Source organism: Eleutherodactylus coqui, chromosome 4, assembly GCF_035609145.1.
Source record: "Eleutherodactylus coqui strain aEleCoq1 chromosome 4, aEleCoq1.hap1, whole genome shotgun sequence".
Classification (NCBI taxonomy): Eukaryota; Metazoa; Chordata; class Amphibia; order Anura; family Eleutherodactylidae; genus Eleutherodactylus; species Eleutherodactylus coqui.
Genome location: NC_089840.1, coordinates 235,545,834 through 235,570,820, shown reverse-complemented (window position 1 = coordinate 235,570,820; position 24,987 = coordinate 235,545,834). Strand labels below are relative to the sequence as shown.

General features: G+C 45.5%; 1 protein-coding gene across 1 annotated transcript in view; it reads right to left on the bottom strand.

Annotated features, from left to right (window-relative positions):
* Positions 1–24,987, bottom strand: part of PCGF6 (polycomb group ring finger 6) — a 39,110-nt gene that overhangs the window by 13,297 nt on the left and 826 nt on the right. The window contains exons 2-7 of the mRNA XM_066600900.1: positions 22,773–22,872; positions 21,704–21,800; positions 16,129–16,184; positions 11,939–11,998; positions 11,716–11,824; positions 2,239–2,266 (exon numbers count right to left, since the gene is read on the bottom strand). Of these exons, the coding sequence (XP_066456997.1) occupies positions 2,239–2,266; positions 11,716–11,824; positions 11,939–11,998; positions 16,129–16,184; positions 21,704–21,800; positions 22,773–22,872 (450 nt within the window). The remainder of the gene's footprint in view (positions 1–2,238; positions 2,267–11,715; positions 11,825–11,938; positions 11,999–16,128; positions 16,185–21,703; positions 21,801–22,772; positions 22,873–24,987) is intronic.

Here is a 24,987-nt window from a genome sequence, read left to right as displayed (position 1 = left end):
GAACAAAGAACAAACCCCAACTTCATGGCAGAGCTGAATGAGCAGGGTACCGGTCAATGAAACATCCCGACTTGTGTATTCCCATCTAGTGTTACCTGTAGAGATACCCTGCTAAGAATGCAGGGTGACTGAATAGGTGTATAGTAGTTACTTATAGGAGGCAAGAGGTATTTAAAGAGCACCTGTCCGCTCTCCTGAGGTGTCTGTTTAAGGGTGCGTTCACACGAGCGCATAAATGGCGCGTTTTTGCGCCCATTCCCATAAACATGACCATCTGAGGCATTGGTTTCCAATGTATTCGTTCGTACGGGCGATTTTACGGCGCGTAAAAACGGCAACCCGAAAAAAACCCGGAACATATGCGACCGAAATACGCGCCAACGCATATTCGATGGCCGAAAAGATAGTTTGCAAAGTAGGAACAAACGATAATACGCTTTCTAGCTCTGGTCATGATCGCCGAAAAACGTTCTTTCCGGCGATTAAACGCTGCGCACGTGCGAACGTAAATACGCCTACACTCGTGTGACCGTGCCCTTAGAGAATATTTGCATGCACTAGGAAATAATTGGAGCATTTTCTCTTAGAACTCTGCATTATATAATCTCTTGGTTATTCCTCCTAGGAGGTTATGAATAAATTGACAATTGGGTGCTACAATTTTGCTTGCCAACAGGGAGTTCCCTTACGCACCATGACACTGTCCAATCAGTACTGACTGTGTAAGTATACATCCTACTTACGGGATGAATGGTAGCATCAAATTTTCAATTTCCAGGAGCAATAATATACATTAGTAGTGATGAGTAAACCAAACCAGTAGAACCCTGTTTTGGGTTAAACTCTGCTAAAAGTTCGGTTTGGCATAAATCTGAACTGAGCTTTTAGCAAATGTTCTAACAAAAACTACTGGTTGGGTTTGCTCAACAATAGTCCTGAACACTGTCTAAGGGCTTATTTAGACGACCATATATATGTGTCTCTCTCTGCAGGGGGAGGACGCTGGAAGAGCCAGGAGCAGTGCTCTGAGCTCCCACCCCTTCTCCGCCCCTCTGCACTATTTGCAATGAGAGGAGGCGGGACAGGGAAGGAGCTAAGTTTCGGGAATTAGCTCCACCCCATCCCGCCTCCCCTTATTGCAAATAGTGCAGAGGGACGGAGAGGGGGCGTGAGCTCAGAGCACTGCTCCTGGCTCTTCTAACTCGGAGCAGCAGCCAAAAGTTTGGTAGTTCTGTTTCTTTTAGGGTAAGGACACCAGGTTCTGTGCTGTATGTGGCTGAATCCTGGGACACCCCTGGATGCAGTGAATAGAGACCATTGATTTCAATGGGTTTGTTTACATAAGCGTATTTTGCGGGTGCATTTTCTTTGTGCAAGAAAATATGCAGCATGCTCTATTCTCCTGCGTATTTGCGCAGGTAAAGAGCATATATTGAACGAATTACACTAATTGCCCATTTCAATGAATGGCACATGATGGTGTGTTTTTTTTTTTTTTTGTGTGGGCCAAGGTGTATGATTTGCGTGCACAAAAAGCACAGTAAAAAACACACACGCATGTGAAAATATTCAATGCCCATTTTGCAAATGCGCTCTCTCCCGTTTGACACCGGTCTTAAAGGGGTTGTGTCATAAAATTAGATTTTAGTGATCAGATGGTCATGGCAAGACTGACTTCTCTAATCCCCACCAATCAGTTATTGCTGGGTAAAGCTGCAGCTGGCCAGACAAGTCAAATTAATGGCCAACCATGTAATGCCTGGACAGGTTCACCAGAGCAGCTATTGCTTTTCGCTCTTAGGGGCCCAAAGTTGATGTTCATATACTCAAATAAGGCTACCTACAAAAGAACAAACCCCTAGGGCATGCCAAAGTGTGGGCAAAAGAGGCTACGCATGCATGCCTCTGCCCCATGTACTTCAATGGAACCACTGGAGGTAGCAGCGTTCAAGAGCTTCAGGATCTCAGATACTCCCATTGAAGCAGAGGCACAAACATGCAGCCTACTTTGCCCACATTTCAGGACAAACCTGGAACTGAAATCTCAGGATCCGTGGTGGTCCCAGCAGTAAGATCCACACCGATGAGCAAGTTATCCCTTATCCTAAAGATAACTTGCAGAGAAGGCAATAACCCCTTAAATGTAACGCCAGCTTACAGCTGTGCAGCAAACACAAAGCTATGCAGCATAGGCAGCATCAGATATAGGAGACTCATGATTGCTGGTAACACATTTACCTTGAAGCTTCCTGTACCTTCATCGGCCCTGAAAGAAAATATGGAAGCATTTAAATAAAGCCACAATGCAATCACCAAATTCCCCAGACAGATGCTGTAAATATTTTAAAGCTGATGTTGAAGTAGACGTTAAAACCTCTCTATATAATGACATGCCTTTTCATTTTGAGGCACTAATGCACTTCCAAAACCATTTCATTGCGGTGAATAATGCAGCAGGTCACGTGGTGCTTCCAGCAGCATTTAGGCTTTCAGCTCAGGAGGCGAAACAGGGCAGTGTGTCACAAGATACACAGCGTGGGAATGCAATTAGATCCTAGGGAGTTCTTAACGTCAACCTTAATACATCAAGGTAATTGAATCCACCCTAACGGCTGCAGTAAGGCCAAACCAATCCATTAATATATTGATAAAACATAACACAATATAGGATAGCAATTGTAGCACACAGCACAATCACAACACGTAATATATCAATATATGTCATATTACATAAATATAGAATGGGAGAGTTGGAAGGAACCTCCAGGGTCATCGCGTCCAACCCCCTGCTCAGGGCAGGATTCAATATACACATACCAAACCTCTAAAAAAGGCACCAATGTTAAATTATGCGCACGGTCACGTGACACACAGTGAATGGAGTCAATGAAAATACACAGACTTTCACTGATCTGTTCCCATTAGCGTGTAAACACTGCGTGTAGATATATACACATGAAAAAGATCGCAGCGTGCTCTATTTCACCGTGTATCACGCAGCATCAGCCCTATTTTTCTCTATGGGTAGAGTATGCAACCTGTCCATACGCAATACATTGCATACGGGCGATGATACATACGCAACCTCGCTATGAGACAGACCGGTGAATTAAAAAAGAAAGAATAAAAAAGTCACACTGCGCATGACGGCATGCGTGAGATACACAGTCATGTGCAGGGCAGTCACTGCCATATGTGACGATGGGCGGCTAACGCAGACCGGAAATGTTTTACGCATCTGGTCATGTCAGTGAGCTCTTATTCTCTATTCAGATCTGGTCTTCGGCTCAGTCCAGGGTGTCCATTTAAAATCCCAAATACGGAACTCCTGGATGGAGCTACTCACAGCCACTACTGAAAACTGCTAAAACGGAGACCAATAGGTCCAGTTTCAGCAGATTTCCATTCATTTCCTGACATTTTGTGGTGGAAAGAATAGTATGGTGGACTCTCCCGTTTCAACAATTTTCAATAATGGACAACATAGGCTCCATCCAGGAGGTCCATTTTTGGGATTTTAGATGGACACTCTGATGGGAGCCCTGGGTGGAGTCGAAAATGAAATCTGAATGAAGCCTAAGCTGCCCTTTCACAAACTACAGGCTGCCAGAAAACGGCACTTGCCTTCTTTGGCCTGTGGGACTTCACTCACACAAGCAAATTCTAATACAGTTGAAAGCAGACATAATACTAGGTTTTAGCAATATATAAAATGATGATTTTATTTTTTAAGGCTATGGTTCTTTTGCATTGAATTGTTTATTGCTTTCCAAATGCAAAATTAAGCAACTTTCTAAATAGCCTTCATTAAAAATGTCCTAGCATTTTGCTACTGTGGAGTCTATGTGCAGTAACCGAGATACAAGGCCCACGCTGAGGAGCTGGCGGAGTAGAGATGGCACTTGTCATGGTGGCTCTACCAGACTCCTCCCTGGAGGGACGCATGCAACCTCGCCCAAGGCACCACTAGGCCTCTTCCAGGCGACGCTGGGACAGCGGTTACGTGTATATGTTTAATGGACTGAAGAAGTTTTTAGTCGTGACGCCACCATTCCTTCACACTGTTGATTCACCGGCGGTAGAAATACTAGAGTCCACACACTGTTAACTTTGGATAACTCAATCACTGGGAATGGAGAGTGACTGGAACTTTTACTTCTTGTTTGCACAAAATACAACTTCAAACACCAGTGCAGGAAGACAGTTTAGAAGACGGTCAGGGAGGAGGACATAGGATGAAAACAGGCCTACAGCTGAGCTTTCTGCATGACTCTGCTTCTGGACACACACACTCCGGGATATAGGAGAACACTGGAGGAGGGGCACAACACTCCGCAGACACTCACTTGAGCTTAGTAGTTTGGACTCTGCACGGCGACTCCTTTCTCCATTCATGCTTTAAATAGGGATCCTGGAATTGGGAACATCAGGATACCTTTCCTCAGCTTCCATTCTCTTCACCACATGAGGGTTGAAGGTACCCCCATATGGCTAGCTCTCTCTCAGCACCCAGAATAAAGGAACTGACTTAGACTCACTCCTTGCAAACACATATATAGGGCAACATCACGTGACTAGACAAACTTGTTACATTTAGCAGACATATCCCAGCCACTTTCAGACATTAACCTCTTACATGCTCCAGCTGTGCAATACACATAATTCAAGACAAGACACTTTGCATTCACACTGAAGACATGACATGTATGACTATTATGGAGGGGCCAGACATATGTGTTTTGGGCCACTACATATGTAAAGGTGATTTCATACTTACGCTGGGGATTCCACTTTCCTGCTCCGTTTATGCAGCGTTTTTTTCTTACGATATGTGCAGCCGGCTCTGCGATGGATCTTCTGGCTGGAGGTTGCGACACAGATGTAAAACTGACCTAGCTCCTTCACCTGGCTGGCTGTCCTGCTGAACTTGATAGATCACACAGCACACTGTACCTGGCTGTATTGGCTCTCTTTACTCTCCCCCTTCGCTTCTATCAGTATTAGAAACAGCAAAGGGGAAGGGTGCACGTACACGGGTGGATTTGCATTGCAGAATCCAGAGCGGGCGTCCACCTTCAGATTCCACAGCAAATACCACCCATAGTATGCTATGGAAAAGTGATTCTTCCTGCACACGAGCAGAAACCAATTGCTATTTCTGCTCACAGATGAAAAAGCGCAGCATGCCCCATTTTTGCGTGAATTCCGCGTGGACGGCTTCTATTGAAGTCAATGGAAGCCGTCCGATTTACGGCCCTTCCGCAATGGACATCCATCGCTAGGTGATGATGCAGGAAAAGCAGGGAGTTAAAAAAAATAAAAATCTGTACTACGCATGTCTGACAGCTCGCTGTGCGGACCATCCGCAGTACAGAAAAGAAAATACAGGTACGCATGGTTGCTGGCTGGGCACAGGGTCGGATTCTGCAAGCGGGAGTACTGCGGATGGTCCGCACGGCGAGCTGTCAGACATGGGCAGTACAGATTATTTTCTTTAAACTCCTCCTTTTACCGCGCCTTTGCAGAAAGGTCACGGATTCCATGTCATTGCCACGCGATGGCACAGGGAAGGCAGGACTTTAAAAAAATCTGTACTGCACATGTCTGATGGCTCGCCATGCGGAGTACAGTACAGAAAAGAAGAAAATACAGGTATGCGCGGAATGCCGGCTGGGCACAGGGTCCGATTCTGCTGCGGGCTCATGCATGCAGAATCCGACCCTGTGCCCACCCGGCATCTGCATGTACCTATATTTTCTTCTTTTCTGTACTTTTATCTATGTGCGGAAACTGCAATTGGTTTCCAGTCGTGTGCATGAAGAATCACTTTTGCAACTGCATGCTATGGGCGGTATTTGCTGCGGAATCTGTAGGCGGTTCCGGATTCCGCAATTCAGCCTAAGCAGTTTGCAGAAGGATGAAAGTGGATCATACAGATTGTGTACAAGTGTTGGGAGAACTAATTGCAGACTGAAGGGTGATCATACACTCAGTATCCATGTCGTTCAGCACACGGAAGGAAAGATATCTCATGGACTGTAGATCCAGTACAGGAATGAAGCTGTGCTGATACATGAGAGCCACTGCAGGATCCACAGAATTTACATCTCACATGTATTACTGGGAAACACAGGTCCACTTGAGAAGAGTCGGAAACTAGGAGCAGATTCCAAACTGCATATAAGGGGTTCAAAAATGAATGAAAGGAATGAAGATTGCAACTTGAAACCAAGTGCAACTTTTTAAACTCCTGGCAATCCCCAACATATGGAAAACTTTTTTTCCTATGTTGAAGGTGTGAATAACGTGATCGCTCTGACAGCCGTGCGAATAGCCGCGCTGAGGTATCCAGCCGTGCGAATAGCCGCACTGAGGTACACAGCCGTGCGAATAGCCGCACTGAGGTACACAGCCGTGCGAATAGCCGCACTGAGGTACACAGCCGTGCGAATAGCCGCACTGAGGTACACAGCCGTGCGAATAGCCGCACTGAGGTACACAGCCGTGCGAATAGCCGCACTGAGGTACACAGCCGTGCGAATAGCCGCACTGAGGTACACAGCCGTGCGAATAGCCGCGCTGAGGTACACAGCCGTGCGAATAGCCGCGCTGAGGTACACAGCCGTGCGAATAGCCGCGCTGAGGTACACAGCCGTGCGAATAGCCGCGCTGAGGTACACAGCCGTGCGAATAGCCGCGCTGAGGTACACAGCCGTGCGAATAGCCGCGCTGAGGTACACAGCCGTGCGAATAGCCGCGCTGAGGTACACAGCCGTGCGAATAGCCGCGCTGAGGTATACAGCCGTGCGAATAGCCGCGCTGAGGTATACAGCCGTGCGAATAGCCGCGCTGAGGTATACAGCCGTGCGAATAGCCGCGCTGAGGTATACAGCCGTGCGAATAGCCGCGCTGAGGTATACAGCCGTGCGAATAGCCGCGCTGAGGTATACAGCCGTGCGAATAGCCGCGCTGAGGTATACAGCCGTGCGAATAGCCGCACTGAGGTATACAGCCGTGCGAATAGCCGCACTGAGGTATACAGCCGTGCGAATAGCCGCACTGATTAACTTCATCTGCATTTCTAAATTTGGAAAGAATGCAAACATGAACTATACAATTGTAACGAAGGTCTTTTAGCAGGATCGCCTTTGCTTGAAACGAGAGAGAGGCCTATAAAATCACATTAGAGAACCGTTCATAATGCAATTCCCTAATGTAATACTGAAAGCGGCTCCAAATTGCAGCTTCATTTTAATTAATCAGCAATGTCTACACATTTGGTAAATGGATGAGATCCTAAACATCACATGAATATCATGTATCTGAGACATCAGGAAAGGGAATGCTTTTTATAAGGTGATGCAACACTGAGTGCAGATGAAGGCAGATGATCTCCTAGGAGATTACCCACCCACGTAACTAATGCTGGTATCTTCTGCCCCCTTGTGGCACTAACATTTAGAACACAGAATACTAGGCTGGTATGCAAATAGATGATTATATATAATTACTGGTGGCAGAGGTCATATGTAATGTGTTTAAGCAAAGCTCATAGATAGGAGCACAGCTGGTCCCGAACCAGTTTTTCTTTTCTTTTTTTTAAACGTGAATGACCCTTTAACCCCTTAATTGGCACGCCCGGACAATCTCCGGGGCTTCCTGCACTGACCATGCAGTTAAACCCCGGAAGGTTTCTGTGGACAGCTCTAGTGCTGAAATGTGCAGAACACTGAGCTGTCAGCTGAATTTACTGCATGGGGAGTAAAGAATCCCCTCCCACAGCGGTGACAGCTGTGGGAGGGGACTGCAAAGCCCTCCTATTGATTTCAATGGAGCCGCCGCTGCCGGCGACCCCATTGAAGGCAATAGGATGCCGGCACCCCCGCAGTGATTTTTTGCGGAAGGGCTTAATATATAAGCCCTTCCCTGTAAAAAATAATTTCTATCTGGTGTGAAAAAAAAAATACATACTTACCTCTTCGCCGCTGCCGGGGCTGAGGCGCATCTAGCCGCTCAAGTCCCGGCACTGTAACTATGTTCTTTCAGCAGGTGGGGAAAGACGGCTGCAACGGAAAAGCATGCGGTGAAGCCGCTCCAAAACCCACGACTAAGTGCAGCGGGTTTTGAAGCTGCACTTATCCCGTGGAAATCTTGCATTTTTTCGCTGCGGCAATACCGCGAGATTTCCGCTGGGTATACGTCCCGTGTGACCCCAGCCTTAGGGTATGTTCACATGTGGTGGATTCGCTGCAGATTTTCCGCAGCGAAGAAATCTGCACCAAAATCTACATCAAATGGTGCGGCTATGAGGACTCAAGCCTGGCGACCGATTCCTGCTGCACCAGAAGAACTGTTTTTATGAAAATACCATACGGATATCAGGGTGCCTGTAACTACTTTATGCAGCCCTCAGATAGGAAAGCATTAACCCTGATGACAGATTCCCTTTAACCCCTTAATGCCACAGGATGTAAGTTTAAGTCCTGACTGCAGGGTACTTCACGCAACAGGACATAAACGTACGTCATGTGCATGGTGTGGGATCAGAAGCTGAACCCATGCCATCCCACAGTGGGAGCTGTCTGTTACTGATAGCCGGCCTCCCACTGCAACAGCAGGGATTCATAAGGACAGTGATCCCTGCTGTTAACCCCCTACACATGCCACAATCTATGTTTGATGTGACGTGATCGGCTTTCCATTGTCTATGATCGCTACTGTAATGCTCAGAGCTGTTATGGTTCAAGCCCCCTACAGGAATATAAAAAGTGTTAGAAAATAAAAAAGAAAACAAAAACCCTTTTTTTCCATTAAAAAAAAATTCCACATAATTGGTATCATGTCTAAGGACCTGTACAATAAATTGATCACACTAGTTATCCTGCATTGAAAAAAACATAAAATTTCCCCTTTAAAAAAACAGGCAAAATGCTTATTTTGTTTATTTCGCCTCACAAAAATGATTAAAAAAGCCTTATCTAACCCAAAATTGTACCAATAAAAACTGTAAAAATGTTAACGGGGGAAAAAAAAAAAATAGATAGGTGGCCCCAGTAGTAACAGTGTCCCCTATAACGGCCCCAGTAGTAATAGCCTCCCCCATAATGGCCCCAGTAGTAATAGCCTCCCCTATAACGGCCCCGTATAGTAATAGTGTCCCCTATATCGGCCCTGTATAGTAATAGCATCCCCTATTTTGACTCTGTATAGTAATAGCGTCCCCTATATTAACCACAGTAGTAACAGTGTACCCTATATTGACCACAGTAGTAATAGCGTACCCTATACTGGCCATAATACTAATAGCGACACCTATATTGGCCCCAGTAGTAATAGGGTCCCCCATTGCCACCCCAAGAGTGATAGGGTCCCCCCCTTGGGAGGGAGAGTGTTAGCATAGCGGATTACAATAGGAGCGATCGCCCCAATCATCCCTTTTATAATTCGCAATTGGTCCCGGCTGTATAGCGGTGTCCAGACAGCCTGTAATAAGGAAATCAACATAAAAGACCTCATGTGATCTGCACTGCTATGCCGACCGAAGGTCTTGCATCCCGATTTCCTCGGTACAGACTATCCAGACACCACTACAGCGATGAGTAGAGCAGGGACCTAGACCCTCCATCGGAGCTCCTTGGGGATTTGCGGGGCACACTTTGGGAAACCCTGACATAGATAGATTATGTAGATAAAACAAAAACATTGACAATGCTATTGATCCTCTCAATGCAACGGCATCTGTCTAGAGGTCGGCTACTTTAGGCAGCAAACAAACAGACACTTCTTGAAGTTGATGTGTTGTAAGCAGAAACTACAGACAAGTGTAAGGATCTAACCGACACTTACAAGAGCCACATTCTGATGGCTAGACAACTAGGGCAGAGCATCTCCAAAACTGCAGGTCTTGTGGGGTGTTTCCAGTATACAGTGGTCACTAGCCAACAAAAGTGGTCCAAGGAAGGGTAATTGGTGAACTGGTGACAGGGCCGTGAGCACCTAAAGCTCATAACTGTGTGTGGAGAGAGAAAACTAGCCCATCTGGTCTGATTCTACAGAAGACTCATCGTTGCACAAACTGCTGAAAAGGCAATGCTGGCTGCGATACAATGCAGCTTACTGTGTGGATGTATTAAAGGTTCTACATTTTAACCCTTTCCAATCCAATTTGTATCCTGGTTTTCCTAGGGGGGCTTACTCTTTTTCTGCAGTTATACAACGGCGCTATCTGCTGCCTAAAGCCAGTACTGCATGAGGTGACACATTGGATAGGCTCCGACAGCAGAGAGGCTGGCAATATACAGTAAGAGAACCCCGACGGATGTTTCCAACATCAGAGCTGTACGTCCTTAAATCATAAAGTCTTTAGACGTCAGACAGTGGATTGGAAAGGGTTAAAGGAAAGGTTTTTTCATTTTGCTGCTCGATTTTCACATTGGAATTATTTTTTATTAATTTCACCTAAAATAGGACGACATGAACACAAATCTGTGTGGTGTAAAGAATACTGTGTACTACATCAAATAAAATATAGCATTTGAAAGCAGTTGCCTCACAGAGACCAACCCTTCTTCAATAGAAGCAGAAGTTGTAATTAGCAAGGGAAACATATCTACTTTTAAGTGCAACTATTCAGCTGTCCACAGTCCACTAAAGCGAGAGATGCTGTTTGTACGCAGCTCTGTCTGATCTGGCTTGGGGAGCGTTCCCATAGTGTTCTCACTACGCTGTGGGATTCTGTCTGACGGTTCCATTGCTGCTGATTAGATCAGCATTGTGACAGAACTCCCAAATGGAAACGAACGGAAACATTCACATGCATTAGTGAAACAGACTCCACTCTTGTATCTCTCCAACAGGGGTCCCGTTCACCTCCATTTTATTTGGAGTATAGCATAGCGTAGTTAACTACACTAATCTATATTGCAACTACAGTGGTGCCTTGACATACGAATTTAATCCGTTCCAAGACGGAGCTCTTAAGCCGAAAAACTTGTATGCCAAAGAACTTTTCTCCATTGACATGAATTGAAACGCCATTAATGCATTCCAATTCATTTCAATGGAAAAAAACTAGCTACAAGTAATAAAAAAAAAAAATCAATACTCACCTACCGCCGGTGTTCCGCTATGGTCTGCGGCACTGATGCAGGCAGTCACATCCTCCTCCACGCCGACAGAGCATTGCTTTCTGGATGCAGGGCCTCCAGCAAGCTAATGCTCCGATTGGTTAACTCAGCGCCGCAGACCATCGTGAGGACGAAACAACGGCGATAGGCGAGTATAGACTCCCCCTGAGCCTCAGCTTGCGAGTTTTTTGACTTGCAAGCAGGCTCGTAAACAGAGTTCTTGCTCGTAAAGCAGAGCAAAAATTTGGGAGAGAGCCTGCTCGCAAGTCAAAAAACTCGCAAGCTGAGGCACTCGCATCCCAAGGTACCACTGTATAACAAAACTAACATAACGCAGAGTCAAATGGACACAAATGCATGTGACTATTCCCCTTAGTTTCCATTTGGGGGTTCCGTTACAGTGCTGATGTAATCAGCTGCAATGCAACCGCGAGCATAAAGAACGCTGTGGGAACAAGTGCTGGACTCCTCTCTGATGTCCGTATGCCTTAATAGGGTAGATTTCCCTGTAATGCCGTCAGACAAGCCATTCATGGATTAGCCCACACTGTGTGCCCTGCAAAAAACAGGTTACAAGACATTTACTGACCCCATAAACTCCAGAAGTAGTGACACATCCAGTTCTGGTGGAATGCGGAATAAGGGTCCGAATAGTTTCTTTGGTCTTCCTCGACCAGTGGAGACCGGCTGTGGAATTACTGGGAATCAGAAAAAAAACATCATTTGATAACATTTATTCACGTAGAAAGAGGAATAAATAAATGTAATTTGACGGTGTAGAAATGGAAAAAAAACCCCAAAACTTTCCTTACCGGGTTTAGGTACTTCCAGGCCTCTTTCTCTGTAGAAACCATACATTTGTTTTTTCTCGCCTAAAAAATAAATATACAGAATTTATAAATAAATATACAGAATGGGAGGTTCCATCACAGCTACAGCCGAAAATACTGGAAGAAAATGCGCTGCGTGCGGCGCTTTTACTTCGATCCACAAACCGCAGAGGTGGGAGGAAAGCGGGCTGGCCCCATTATAGTCAACGGGCTCCGTCCTGCGTGATTACGCAACCCTTCAGCCATGGGGATTCCCCTTTCCTGCTACACGAACGGAGCAGGAAAGCGAAATCCCCAGCACAGCTGTGAAAGCAGCCTAAGAAATATTAACAATCATGAATAATATGAGAAGACCGAGACAGCCCATAGGAAAGCATGGTACTAAAAAGGGGATTAAAAAAAAAATAAAAAAAATTCATGAATGTTTCTTGCAAGTTTTTATAGTGTAATATATACACAATGGCAGTTATATACTTAGGTCTAGGTTTTAGGTTTTATACCCTGGTCTAAGTAAAGGTCTATTTACACGTAACGATCATCACTCAAACTTTGCTCAAATGAACGAATTTGAGCGGTAATAGTTCAGTGTAAATACAAAAAATAAAATAAAATAAAACAACGCCCACTTCTGGTTCGCGGTTGATCACGCTGACTTTTCAGTCAACTTAAAAAACCTTGTTGGCTCGCTGGCATCTTCTGCTCCCCGCTCAGCACTTCACATAGAAGGTGACGTGCTGAGCGAGAAGCGGATGAGAAACCCGGGAGCCAGCGGCAAGTCTTTCAGTTTAAACGCTGTGCAAGAGCGCTGACGACCTTAGTGGTGATATCAGGGCCCGTGCAGGCGTTTAAAAGCCTGTGGGCCTGTTTAAAATGGCCTTAAGCCCAACCTTTGACTATGAGCAACAAATGTATTAACTGTTTCCAATCCACTGTTTGATGTCTTAAGACATTATGATTTAAGGCTGTACAACTCTGATGTTGGTAGACGTCCGTCGGGGTTCTCCTACTGTAAATTATCAGCCTCTCTGCTGTCGGAGCCTATCCAACATGTCACCTCATGCAGTACTGGCTTCAGCCAGCAGATAGCGTGGTTGTATAATGGCAGAAAAAGAGTAAGCCTCTAGGAAACCCAGGATACAAATTGGATTGGAAAGGGTTAAGAGGCGTAAACTCTTAATAGGGTTTGTTATATCTAGTGGCACCCACATGTGCCCGATGAAAAACCAACTTCAGTCACGAACTGGAGTAGCTTTTTGGTATACCCTGCGCCAGTTTTTGGCATAGATTACAGTAAAAGAGACAGGCCGTGTGTAGCCACTTCCCCTAAAGCTGGGCCTCTAGATCGTTCAAACTCATAGGTTGTTGAAGCTGGTGTCCCAAATCTCATACATGTTCTATTGGTGATAAATCTGGCATCTAGGCAGACCATAAAAGTGTGACAATGTTGTGGGGGGCCGCTGTGACCCCTTGTGTGTGCGGCTGAACATTATCCTGCTGGAAGCCTATTGGAAGCTGCCATGAGGGGAACACATGTGGCTGCAGAATGTTCTGAACATATTGCTGAGCCGTCATTGTCTCTTATACCACTACTAGGGGTGACGGACTGTCGTATGCGATGGCCCCCCAGACTATCACACCAGCAGTGTGCCGCTGCACAGCAAAGGCAGGATTGAGGCGCTTAGCCCTAGGTCTCTAGACATGAACACGGCCGTTGTCAGTGTCTAAACTAAACCTGGATTTGTTGCTAAAGACAACCGGGTTACACTCTGTAACGGTCCAGTTTTGTTGTTCACAACTTCAAATGAAGATAAGGGTAGGTGTGAAAGGCAGTGTATGTAATGTGCACTGCAAGACCAAATATCCGTCAGCCAAGCACTTGGAAATGGTTGCGACAGACACAGGGGCTGTAATGATGGTGCCATATGTCTCTCGATGGAGGACAACGAAACAGTTGTAGCTGCTTGTGTTTGTCAGATGATCCTCTCTGTTACTGGTCTTTCGAAGGCGTACAGAACCCAGTTGCCTTGTGTGCATGGCCTCATGCATCCACTGGTCCCAACACCTCCTAACAGTCTGGTCAGAACGTCCGAGGTGGTGGGCAATTCGTCGACACAACCAACCAGCTCTTAACATTCCAATAATGCGCCCTTCTCAAACTCTGGTAACTGTACAAAATCTCTTGGACTACGTCGCAGTGACACGTCTAGTGGTCAGCAATCTCTACATAAGCCCAAGAGCCTTTTTATAGGCCAGGATTGGAACCATTTTTAGGTGGCAAGACCATTCATCCTGAGATGTAACTGCATGCAAAGTTTTGCAGCAAAATGACAATTCCTAGGTGCTGGACTTTTTTTTCTTGCAAAGAGTATATATTAAACAACAGTTGTCCAAATTCACTGATTTTGGCAGGGTCAGGTGACTCTCCCATATGTAGGGGGGGGGGGGGGCTCCTAACTTTACCTCCATTAGATGATGTCCAATGAAAAGGAGGATCAGAGATGTTGAATTTAAACTTCCTACACTTTTGTCCCCTATGGAGCCTCCGCCACAGTTGTCTGGTTATGGCTTTCTCCACTGTCCCCACGCAGAACAAATGGCCAAACTGAGCAATTATGTGTTTGGGAGAGCTAGGAGTAACAGCTATTTGATGAAAGACAGGTAATGAAGACATATGGGCACCTTAAAGATATCGATTTAAGGCATTTAGAAAGTGCCCTCCCCTATAAGAGAGCAAGCACACAGGATTCTGAAGAGAGTAGGATTTTTGTGCCGACAGCCGACTTCAGGTGATTGTGCTGGGTTGTGGGAGTGGGTGAGTATAAAAAATATATATTGCCCGGCCCCCTGTCACGTTCCCTCTGAGCACCATAACTTGGTTTATGGTGCTGTGGGGATGTGACAAGTTCCATTTAACTAGGTCCAGAGACTAGGCAGATTATGATTGGGCATGGTGCCATGTTTGTTCAAGTTCCCTCAACAGCCTCAATACAGAATCGGCCTATGAAGTGCTGAAATGGTACCAACTCACAAAGCTAAAGCTATCCTAGGGAATTCTCCTCTGTACTTCTGGAGCTACAGTCAATGGGGCTATCTGCTCCATATGTGGACAACATTCCGAAAGTCAGTCCAATCCTGGTCTAGACTGTATGGACTTAGTTTTTTAGCATTACACATCCAGCTAGACAGATTTTTGATTAATGCAAAATTCATAAGCATCCTTTCCGGCACCAATGATACATTTTTAGAAATCAGGTGACTTTGGAATGCTTACGTCCACTCACAACTTGCGCTGGAAAGTTTTTCTTTAACCCTTTCAAATCCAATTTGTATCCTGGTTTTCCTAGGGGGCTTACTCTTTTTCTGCTTATACAACAGCGCTATCTGCTGACTAAAGCCAGTACTGCATGAGGTGACACATTGGATAGGCTCCGACAGCAGAGAGGCTGGCAATATACAGTAAGAGAACCCCGATGGATGTCTTCCAACATCGGAGCTGTACAGCCTTAAATCATTATGTCTTAAGACGTCAGACAGTGGATTGAAAAGGGTTAAGGGTCATTCCAGAACACACATGCATTATACACACACACACTTTTTTCAGCTTTCTCCTTGTGCTGACTTGATTCAAAAACTTTTTTTGATTTTTTTTTTCAAATTTTACTTTAATCTAGGAAAAAGGTTATAAATCTACATATTATAAGAGAATGACACCTTGCACATCTTTCTATGCCCAACAATTTCTGAAATATGAATTATCAAAAATTATGGTTCTCTGTGATCTCTGGAAAATTGATTCCATTGATCTTCCAGAATGAAGATTTTTGGATACATTCTAGAAACAAACCAATGTGCAAGATTTTTTTTTTTTTTTACAAAAACAGAAAATGTTCAGGTGTTATTCCTTGGGTGTTTTGTCCTGGAATGACCCTTATAGCAGCACACCCCTCTCCCTAATTTCCCCCTTCTTTGATTTCATTTACCATTGCCCCCGAACCCTTCCCTTCTAATTGTATTTGACATTTCATCGTTGTTCTAGTTTCTACAATTCCCTTTTATGTCCTTTATGGTCAGCTTTGAATATACCATTTTTGTATTCCATTGTCCGTACAATTTTCCACAAATGTAAAGATTATTAAAAGAAAAATAAATAAAGCAAAGAAAATAAAACTTACGCTCTTCCAAATCGACGACTAATTTGTAGACTATGTCCTGCAACTGTCTATCCAACCTAAAACCAAACATATTTTCAGTGTACAATCAACAGAAATACGTTTATTAGATCAAATCTATAGTCCCTCTATAGTTTATGCCCAAAATATACCCTATGATACCAAGATAGCATAAACCACTGCAGAAATACTGATGCTAAAGCGTGAACCTGACCTAATCGGAGGAAGAAACAACCCTTCTGTTGCCATTTATAATGTGTTGCGTTTGTTTCCCCCATTAAAGGAACATAAAGGGTACATGCAATACTGTGTTATGCCTTGATGGTACAGAGCAGGACAGAAGGATTCTCTCCCTTTGGTGTCATACCTCACCCAGTTGGCCCCCTATGCAGGGCAGCCCAATCTTTCATTATGCCACTCACACATTGTAGAATCTGCTTCCAGAGTTCATTTAGTTTTCCAACCTAAAGAGATGTTGCATTCTTTCAATATATGTGGGCACTCCTGGTGAACCTTCCCTGTCGCGATGGGTAATGCCATCTTAGCCTCTGTTCCCATTTGGACAAAACAGCTGTTTCATCTGGTAACATGCGAGCTGGTGAGACTGAAGCCCGGATGGAACCCGTTATAGTCAGTTGGGTCTGTTGAGTGCTATCCGTGTCACTTATGAACCAGGTCTGACACTTCCGGTATTTTCGCTGCTCAACTCCTATGCTGACGAAATGAACAACGGAAAACAATGGTGAAAAGGTGAATTTGGCCTTACAAGAGTTACAAATAGTGCTCAAAAGTAGCAAACAGCAGAAAAACACCAAAATCGGCCAAATTCACATTTGCACCATTGTTTTCTATTGTATATATATTTTTTTTTTAACTTTGTTTTCTTTATTAAAGGAAAATTTGCACAGTACATAATAAAGTCATGACGAAAATAGACTCAGTGTTACATAGAATACATGCTGTGCTGTAACTTGCTTAAAGGGGTTGTCCCGCGCCGAAACGGGGTTTTTTTTAAATTCAATAGGCCCCCCCGTTCGACGCGAGACAAACCCAATGCATGTGTTAAAAAAAAACAACTGTTTAGTACTTACCCGAATCCCTGCGCTGCGGCGACTTCTTCCTTACCTTAGCAAGATGGCCGCCGGGATCTTCACCCACGATGCACCGAGGGTCTTCTCCCATGGTGCACCGTGGGCTCTGTGCGGTCCATTGCCGATTCCAGCCTCCTGATTGGCTGGAATCGGCACACGTGATGGGGCGGAGCTACGCGATGATGCGTAGAGGGGGCGGAGCCAGAACTCTGCTCGTGCCGAGACCCAAGAGAAGGGAGAAGACTCTTCTGCGCAAGCGCGTCTAATCGGGAGATTAGACGCTGAAATTAGACGGCACCATGGAGACGGGGACGCTAGCAACGGAGCAGGTAAGTGAATAACTTCTGTATGGCTCATATTTAATGCACGATGTACATTACAAAGTGCATTAATATGGCCATACAGAAGTGTATACCCCCACTTGCTTTCGCGGGACAACCCCTTTAAACGTAGTAACATAACGTTTTCCTTGTATATTTTTTCTTGTAAATAACAATAAACTTTAACCGATAAACCTGAACCGTCCATGCCGATTGGTTGAACTCTTTGTGGAGTAAAGCTCTGCATTTGCTATTTGTTAAGAAGAGGGGGACACAGGAGTACATGTGGGGAGAGGGGGGGGGGGGGAGAGAGAAAAGGGGCATGAGTCTGGGCGTTCAGTCCGCGGATAAGGTGGAGTTGGTATCCAGCCAGATATCCCATATTTTTTGAAATTTGTTTGGGCATCCTCTATTTTGATAGATAATTTTCTCATAGGAGATTACTGTGTTCACCGACCGAACCCAACATGAAATCGTGGGGATTCCCGCAGCCATCCAATGAGTGGCTATTGTTTTGCGTGCCAAAAATAGAGTCTTCTGTAGAAAAATACGGGTGTGGTGCGGCCACACCTCCTCCTCCAGTAGGCCAAACAGAATTGTCTTGGGGTCCATCCCAATACTTAGAGGGGATGGTAATAGTGAGTTTATGAAGGATACAATCTCAGACCAGAATCCGTTTACCAGGGGGCAATCTCAGATCAGATGCCAGAAGTTAGCCTCTGGTTGGCGGCATCTATGACAGGAGTTTGAGGAAGAATTGCCCATTTTATATATATTCGGTTGGGTGTGAGGTATGCTTGGTGGATAATATATAGCTGAATCAATTTATTGTTGACTGCAGGGGAGACTAAGAGATGGGATTCCGATATGTCTGTCCAGTCCTCCGGTGATAAGGACGGGATGGCAGTCTTCCATTTATCGTAAGCTGAGGGCGGGTTATGGTCGGTTATTGCTGAGAGGAGATGCGTATAAAGCACTGAGATTAGGCCCTTAGGTCCCTGGGATCTGAGGATGCCGATTGTGGGGAATTTGGATATGCGTGTAGAGGTAGGTGGAAATTGGGAGTTCAGGGCATGCCTCAGCTGGAAGTATCTAAATAGTTGAAATTGTGGGGACTGTATTTTTTCGCGTAGTTGGTTGCATGTAAGGAGGCTCCCGTCCGTATAGACGTCTCCCACTGACACCACCCCAAAAGATCTCCAATATTGGGGGTCTGGGACCGACTGCAGGCCTTAAGGCCAGGATTGTTCCATAAGGGAAGTTCACACATCACTCCTTTGTACTGTTGGATGGCCTTAGCCTCCTTCCACACCTTTAAGGCTAGTTTGTGAAGTGGCAGTGTATCGGAGGGATTTGTATGTTCTGGGAATTCCAGGAAGCTTAAAAGGTTGTTACCTGTCACTTGTTTTGCCAGATATTGGTCAGCGATGGGCATTTCCCGTTCTAGGAACCAGTTCCGGATATTACGCAGCTGTCCGGCTAGGTAGTATATGTGCAGATCTGGAAGTGCCATTCCAGCCTGCTCTTTAGGTCTCTGTAGGGTTGAAAGACTAAGCTTTGATCGTGTGGAGTTCCAAATGAAAGATGTGATGAGGGAGTTGAGGGTTTGGAAAATGTGTTTGGGTACAAATATTGACATATGCTGTAGTATGTACAGGCATTTAGGTTGAATGGCCATCTTTATCAGGTTTATGCGGCCGGCCACCGAAAAGCGGTAATTTAGACCATCGCTCGAGTTTATTTTTAACATTTCCCAGCAGTGGGTCAATATTATCTTTTATAGCGTTATTTTGGTTTCGGGACATATACATTCCTAAATATTTGAATGTGGAAACCACGGCTAGGTTATATCTGGCGACACAAGGGTCTGTTATTGGGTTGAGATTTGTATATAGAATTGTGGACTTGGGCCAGTTGACATGTAGTCCAGATAGGTGGGAAAATTTGTCAATTTTGGACATAGCGTGAGAGAAGGAGGTTGTAGGGTCTGACAAAAATAGGATCGTATCGTCTGCATATAAGCCCACTTTACTTTCAAGGCCCGCCCATTTAATGCCGGTTACATCAGGGGTACTTCTCAACTGAATTGCCATGGCTTTGATGGCTATAGCAAATAAAGCCGGGGACAGCGGACAGCCCTGACGGGTGCCTCTTGCGAGGCGGAACTTGGTGGATGGGATGCCATTTACTATTACATTAGCGCTTGGCGTTTTGTATATGATTTTGACCCATTGTAAGAATTGGGGGCCAAACCCGAAACGGACCAGGCAGGCCTCGAGGAAAGTCCACTCCAGCGAGTCAAAGGCCTTCATTATGTCCAGTGAGACCAATGCCCAGGGCATGTTAAACTGTTTGCCCAGTTGAATCGTTGTCTGTACTCTCCGTATGTTAAAGGGGTTGTCCCGCGAAACAAAGTTGGGGTATACACTTCTGTATGGCCATATTAATGCACTTTGTAATGTACATCGTGCATTAATTATGAGCCATACAGAAGTTATTCACTTACCTGTTCCATTGCTAGCGTCCCCGTCTCCATGGTGCCGTCTAATTTTCAGCGTCTAATTGCCCGATTAGATGCGCTTGCGCAGTCCGGTCTTCTCCCTTCTGAATGGGGCCGCTCGTGCTGGAGAGCTGCTCCTCGTAGCTCCGCCCCGTCACGTTTGCCGATTCCAGCCACTCAGGGGGCTGGAATCGGCAATGGACCGCACAGAAGACCTGCGGTCCACCGAGGGTGAAGATCCCGGCGGCCATCTTCGCAAGGTAGGTAAGAAGTCACCGGAGCGCGGGGATTCGGGTAAGTACTATCCCTTTTTTTTTTCAACACATGCATCGGGTTTGTCTCGCGCCGAACGGGGGGGCTATTGAAAAAAAAACAAAAAAACGTTTCGGCGTGGGACAACCCCTTTAATTGTCGTGGATTTTCCTGGCATAAAGCCAGTCTGGTCAGGGTGTATAATTGATAGGATTACTTGGTTTAGTCTTGTGGCCAGGAGTTTTGTTAGGATTTTATAATCGTCGTTTACCAAGGAAATGGGCCGGTAAGAGCTACAGTCTGTAGGGTCTTTGTCTGGTTTCAAGATGACTATGATAGATGCTCCATAAAACGAGGGTGGGAGGGAGTTGTCTAGTTGGGCCTGTTGTAATGTTTCTAGTAGCAGCGGGGCCAGTTGTTCGTCATATTTCCGGTACACTTCAATCGGGAGGCCATCGGGGCCTGGGGCTTTATTGGGTGCCATGTCCCGGATTGTCTGGTACATATATTTTTGTGGCTCCGAATTCACTTATTTCACACTACTGCTCCGTTACAGGAGCAGGAAAACTGAACAAACTGGATGAATGGAACCATTATATGATGGTGCTGAAAGTCCCTCACATATTATAATGGGGTTTGTTTGCTTTATGTCCAGCATTTTACAGGACGAAATCGCACCAGACGCAGCACGGAATTCAGTGGTGGAGGTTCCAAATGGAACCCTCGAAGGTGATGTGAAGGAACTCTAAGCTGTCCATCCGAATATCCTGTGGTAGATTTACCTTCAGGCACTATTCTGACTGCACTGCAGGACTGAGTTGTGTTTTTTTTTATTAATTATGACCGATAGGGCAGCATTCACAATAAATGAAAAAAAAAAGCCTTAAAGATACACAATGCAAAGTTTTGTGTGTTCCCACTTTCTGGTCTACTCTTAAGTATTGTTTGAAACTCTGACCATGAGTCGGCCCTTATTCACCAACATTAAAGGGGTAGTCCAAAATTAAAAAACCCATTGGCCATTTCCAGAAGCAGTATCACTCCTCTCCACAGATTGTGTCTGGTCTTGCAGCTCAGCTCCACTGAAATGAATGGGGCCAAGCTGCAATACCACATACAACTTGAGGACAGGTGTGGTGCAGCTTCTGGAAGAACGCAGATATGTTTTCTTCTAATCCTGGACAACCCCTTTAATGTTGAATGGGTGCAAATTCGCACAGCAATGGTTTAATACTCAATACAAAATTTCCCAGAAAAATACAAGAAGTTATAACAAAGAGGGACCAACCTGACAGCAATGCCCCTGCATGTAGGGAGGTGAGGTTTGGTCACATACTGTACTCTGCTACAGACGCTGACCACACAGCACTGTATGGATTGTCTTGCTAATGTAATGAAGTAGCAATAATCCTCACCTGATATTATAAAGCGGCTGTGTCTGATGCACCACAACATTGCATTTAGGACATCGGTTACTGTAGTAGAAATGCCTCACAATGCAGCTTTTACAAACTGTAACACAAAAGGGAGACATTACAGTAGAGTACATGGAAATATTAAAATTGTGGTATTACTCTACTATATTCTTTAAGTTGCATAATTAAAGGAGTTTTCCAGGCAAAACAACATTTATCAAGACTGGCCGTGGCCCACCACTCAGGATCCCAGCAAATCAGCAGATTAGGTGCCTGCTGTCAATGCCACAAATACACATGGGTTGGAGTGGAAGCTACTGCTCCAACCCATATAGTGGCCAGTGCTTGTAACTGCATTGATTTCAATGAGATCCCAGCCTGTGCATTTGCGTCGCTGACAGCTGGCACACGATCATCTGATCGACCAGGGTCCCGAGTGGTAGACCCCAGCCGATCAACTATTGATGACCTAAACTGAAGGTTAGGTCATCAATACGATTTTGCATGGAAAACGGCTTTAAAAGGAGGGTGATCCCATCAAGTCAACGCTTACTCATATGTCCTGTAAGGCTCACTCAGAACCCACCCCCCATCATGAGCAATAGCCACTGCTTTAAATTTAAAGGTTTATTCCTAAAATTGACCTTTATCCACTGATCCCAAGAATGAGGGTCCCATGCTCCCCTGTTCTCATCACTGCGGGCTTACTGCACCCACCCGCAGTGACATGAAGATTAAATGGAATGGTGACCGCACATGCGAGGAGCTGCTCTATTCATTTCAATGGGGCTGACGGAAATAGCCGAGTACAAGCGCTCTGCTACCTCCAGCTGTCCCATTGAAAATGAATGGAGTGGCACTACATGACCATCGCTCTGTTCAATCTCCCCCCCTAATTGCAGAAGGTGCAATGAGCCCTTAGTGAGGAAGGAGGATATGGGACCCCTATTCTCAGGAACAGGTAGGATGGGGGTTATCCTGTGGATAGGTGGTAAAAGTCAGTTTTGGTACAACCCCTTTCATCTCGTACAACATTCAACGATGTACGATTCTCCTGGGTAGTACTCACATGTATGAAGACATTCGGTTATAGTAGTGGCGTCGATGAAGTATCCCTTGCATATTGAACACAGAATGTAGGGATTCAGGTCAGCAAGATGAATCATGTGCTGCGGACAAAAAAATATGGTATTTCAAAAACTGGAAATCACAACAAAGACTGGTAAGACGTACCGACATTTCATCACATTGCACTGAAGCAAACACTTAATTTTCTCTCATTTGCATATGTTCATTGCTACTGTTTTAAAGCCCCATTTAGACACAATGATTATCACTCGAAAGCCGTCTTTTGAGCGATAATCTTTGTGTCTAAATGTGCCTATCTTTCAGTTTTCTGCTGAACGACGTTTTTCAGTTCTGCTTGAAAACAGTCGATCAGCAGAACAACTGATAAGCAGGACCACACGCTGTGTTCTGCCAGCGGAGATCTGATAACAGCTGATAACATTTTTACAGCTGTTCTATGTTCTGGGCCTCCCTGACAGAACAGCTGATTAGCAGGACCCTACACTGTGTCTGTGGTCCATGGTGCTGAATTCTCCAAGGGGAGCCTGTGGCTGAAAAATGCAGCTAATTACAGAGCTCAGACCTCCTGCTGAGTTCTGGAACAGCTCCCAGAAGCACATTTGCATGCAAATGAAGCTGATACATACTAATAGCAATTAATGCCTATTAGTACTTTCATCCAATCTTTTGAAAGATATCTTTGTGTGTAAAAGGACCTTTAGTGTGTCCCAGCACTCAGTTATTACCCTTTTACACCGAACAATAAAAGCCCATTTAGACACAACGATTATCGCTCAAAAGAGGTCTTTTAAGCGACTCTTGAGCAATATCTTTGTGTCATTTACACCGCAAGATGATCGCTCAAACGTTGAGCAATCACCTTGTGCTCTGGAGGATGCAGAGAACAAGTGGAGGGCCGTTTGTTCTCTACATCCAGCTGTCCCCCACGTGGAGCGCCCGGCTGTCCCTGCTTGCCTTCTGCATCCAGCTTTTCCCCGCTCCGGGCGCCCAGCTGTTATACAGCCAGACGCGCTCGGAGCGGAGGATGCAGAAGACAAGCAAGGTATTCCCACTTGTTTTCTGCATCCAGCTGTTTTCTGCATGGAGCGCCCGGCTGTTATACAGCCGAGCGCTCCGTGTGGGGTATGGAGAACGCAGCTGGACAGCTCTGTTCTTCATACCCCGCCTGTGTTTAGGGAGTGGGATACAGCTGAAACAATAGTATCAGCTGTATCCCTGATAAGACTCATCGTTGTCTTTCAGCACGCTGTATATTTCAAAGCAGCCCTGTCCTTTTTAGAACGCAGGTAAAAATCGTACGTCGTGATAAGCCCCGCCCCTGACATGTTGGCATTTCGCGATAAATAAGTAGGTTTTGGGTTGCAGTTTGGGCACTTGGTCTCTCAACGGTTCGCCATTACTGCCCTAGAGGGTTCACAGGGTTCAGTACCCATATGGGGTTTCGCCCCTGTCCGGGCAGATTTATAGACTTGCATCGTAATGTTATCTGCTTCACGTCAAAGTTTTGTGCCGACTAGTTCTGGGGATTGACTGGAACAGTTTTCTACTTCCCATACGTTCATCTAGATTCTTCCCAAACACTGGATACGCTTTACGGACGTGACGGTCCAGCGATACTTTATGGACACGACCTAATTATCAACAATTTCTACATACTATTTTCTTTGCTCTGACACTTGTTACTTCTTTTGATATGTCCATAGCATCCATCACAAGTTAGCCACACCATGGGAACGAGTCCTGGCTAACATGTCTGTGCCATATCCTCAGACATTAGCGAGTATACAGTATCTGCCCCATATAGGTGGCGACTACATGCCCATAGTATTCTACTTCACCCTTCTTAAAGGGGTTGTCTCGCGAAAGCAAGTGGGGTTATACACTTCTGTATGGCCATATTAATGCACTTTGTAATATACATTGTGCATTAAATATGAGCCATACAGAAGTTATTCACTTACCTGTTCCGTTGCTAGCGTCCCCGTCTCCATGGCTCCGTCTAACTTCAGCGTCTAATCGCCCGATTAGACGCGCTTGCGCAGAAGGGTCTTCTGCCTTTGGCTCGGTCCGGCACGAGCGGCATTCTGGCTCCGCCCCTTCTACGCGTCATCGCGTAGCTCCGCCCCATCACGTGTGCCGATTCCAGCCAATCAGGAGGCTGGAATCGGCACACGTGACGGGGCAGAGCTACGCGA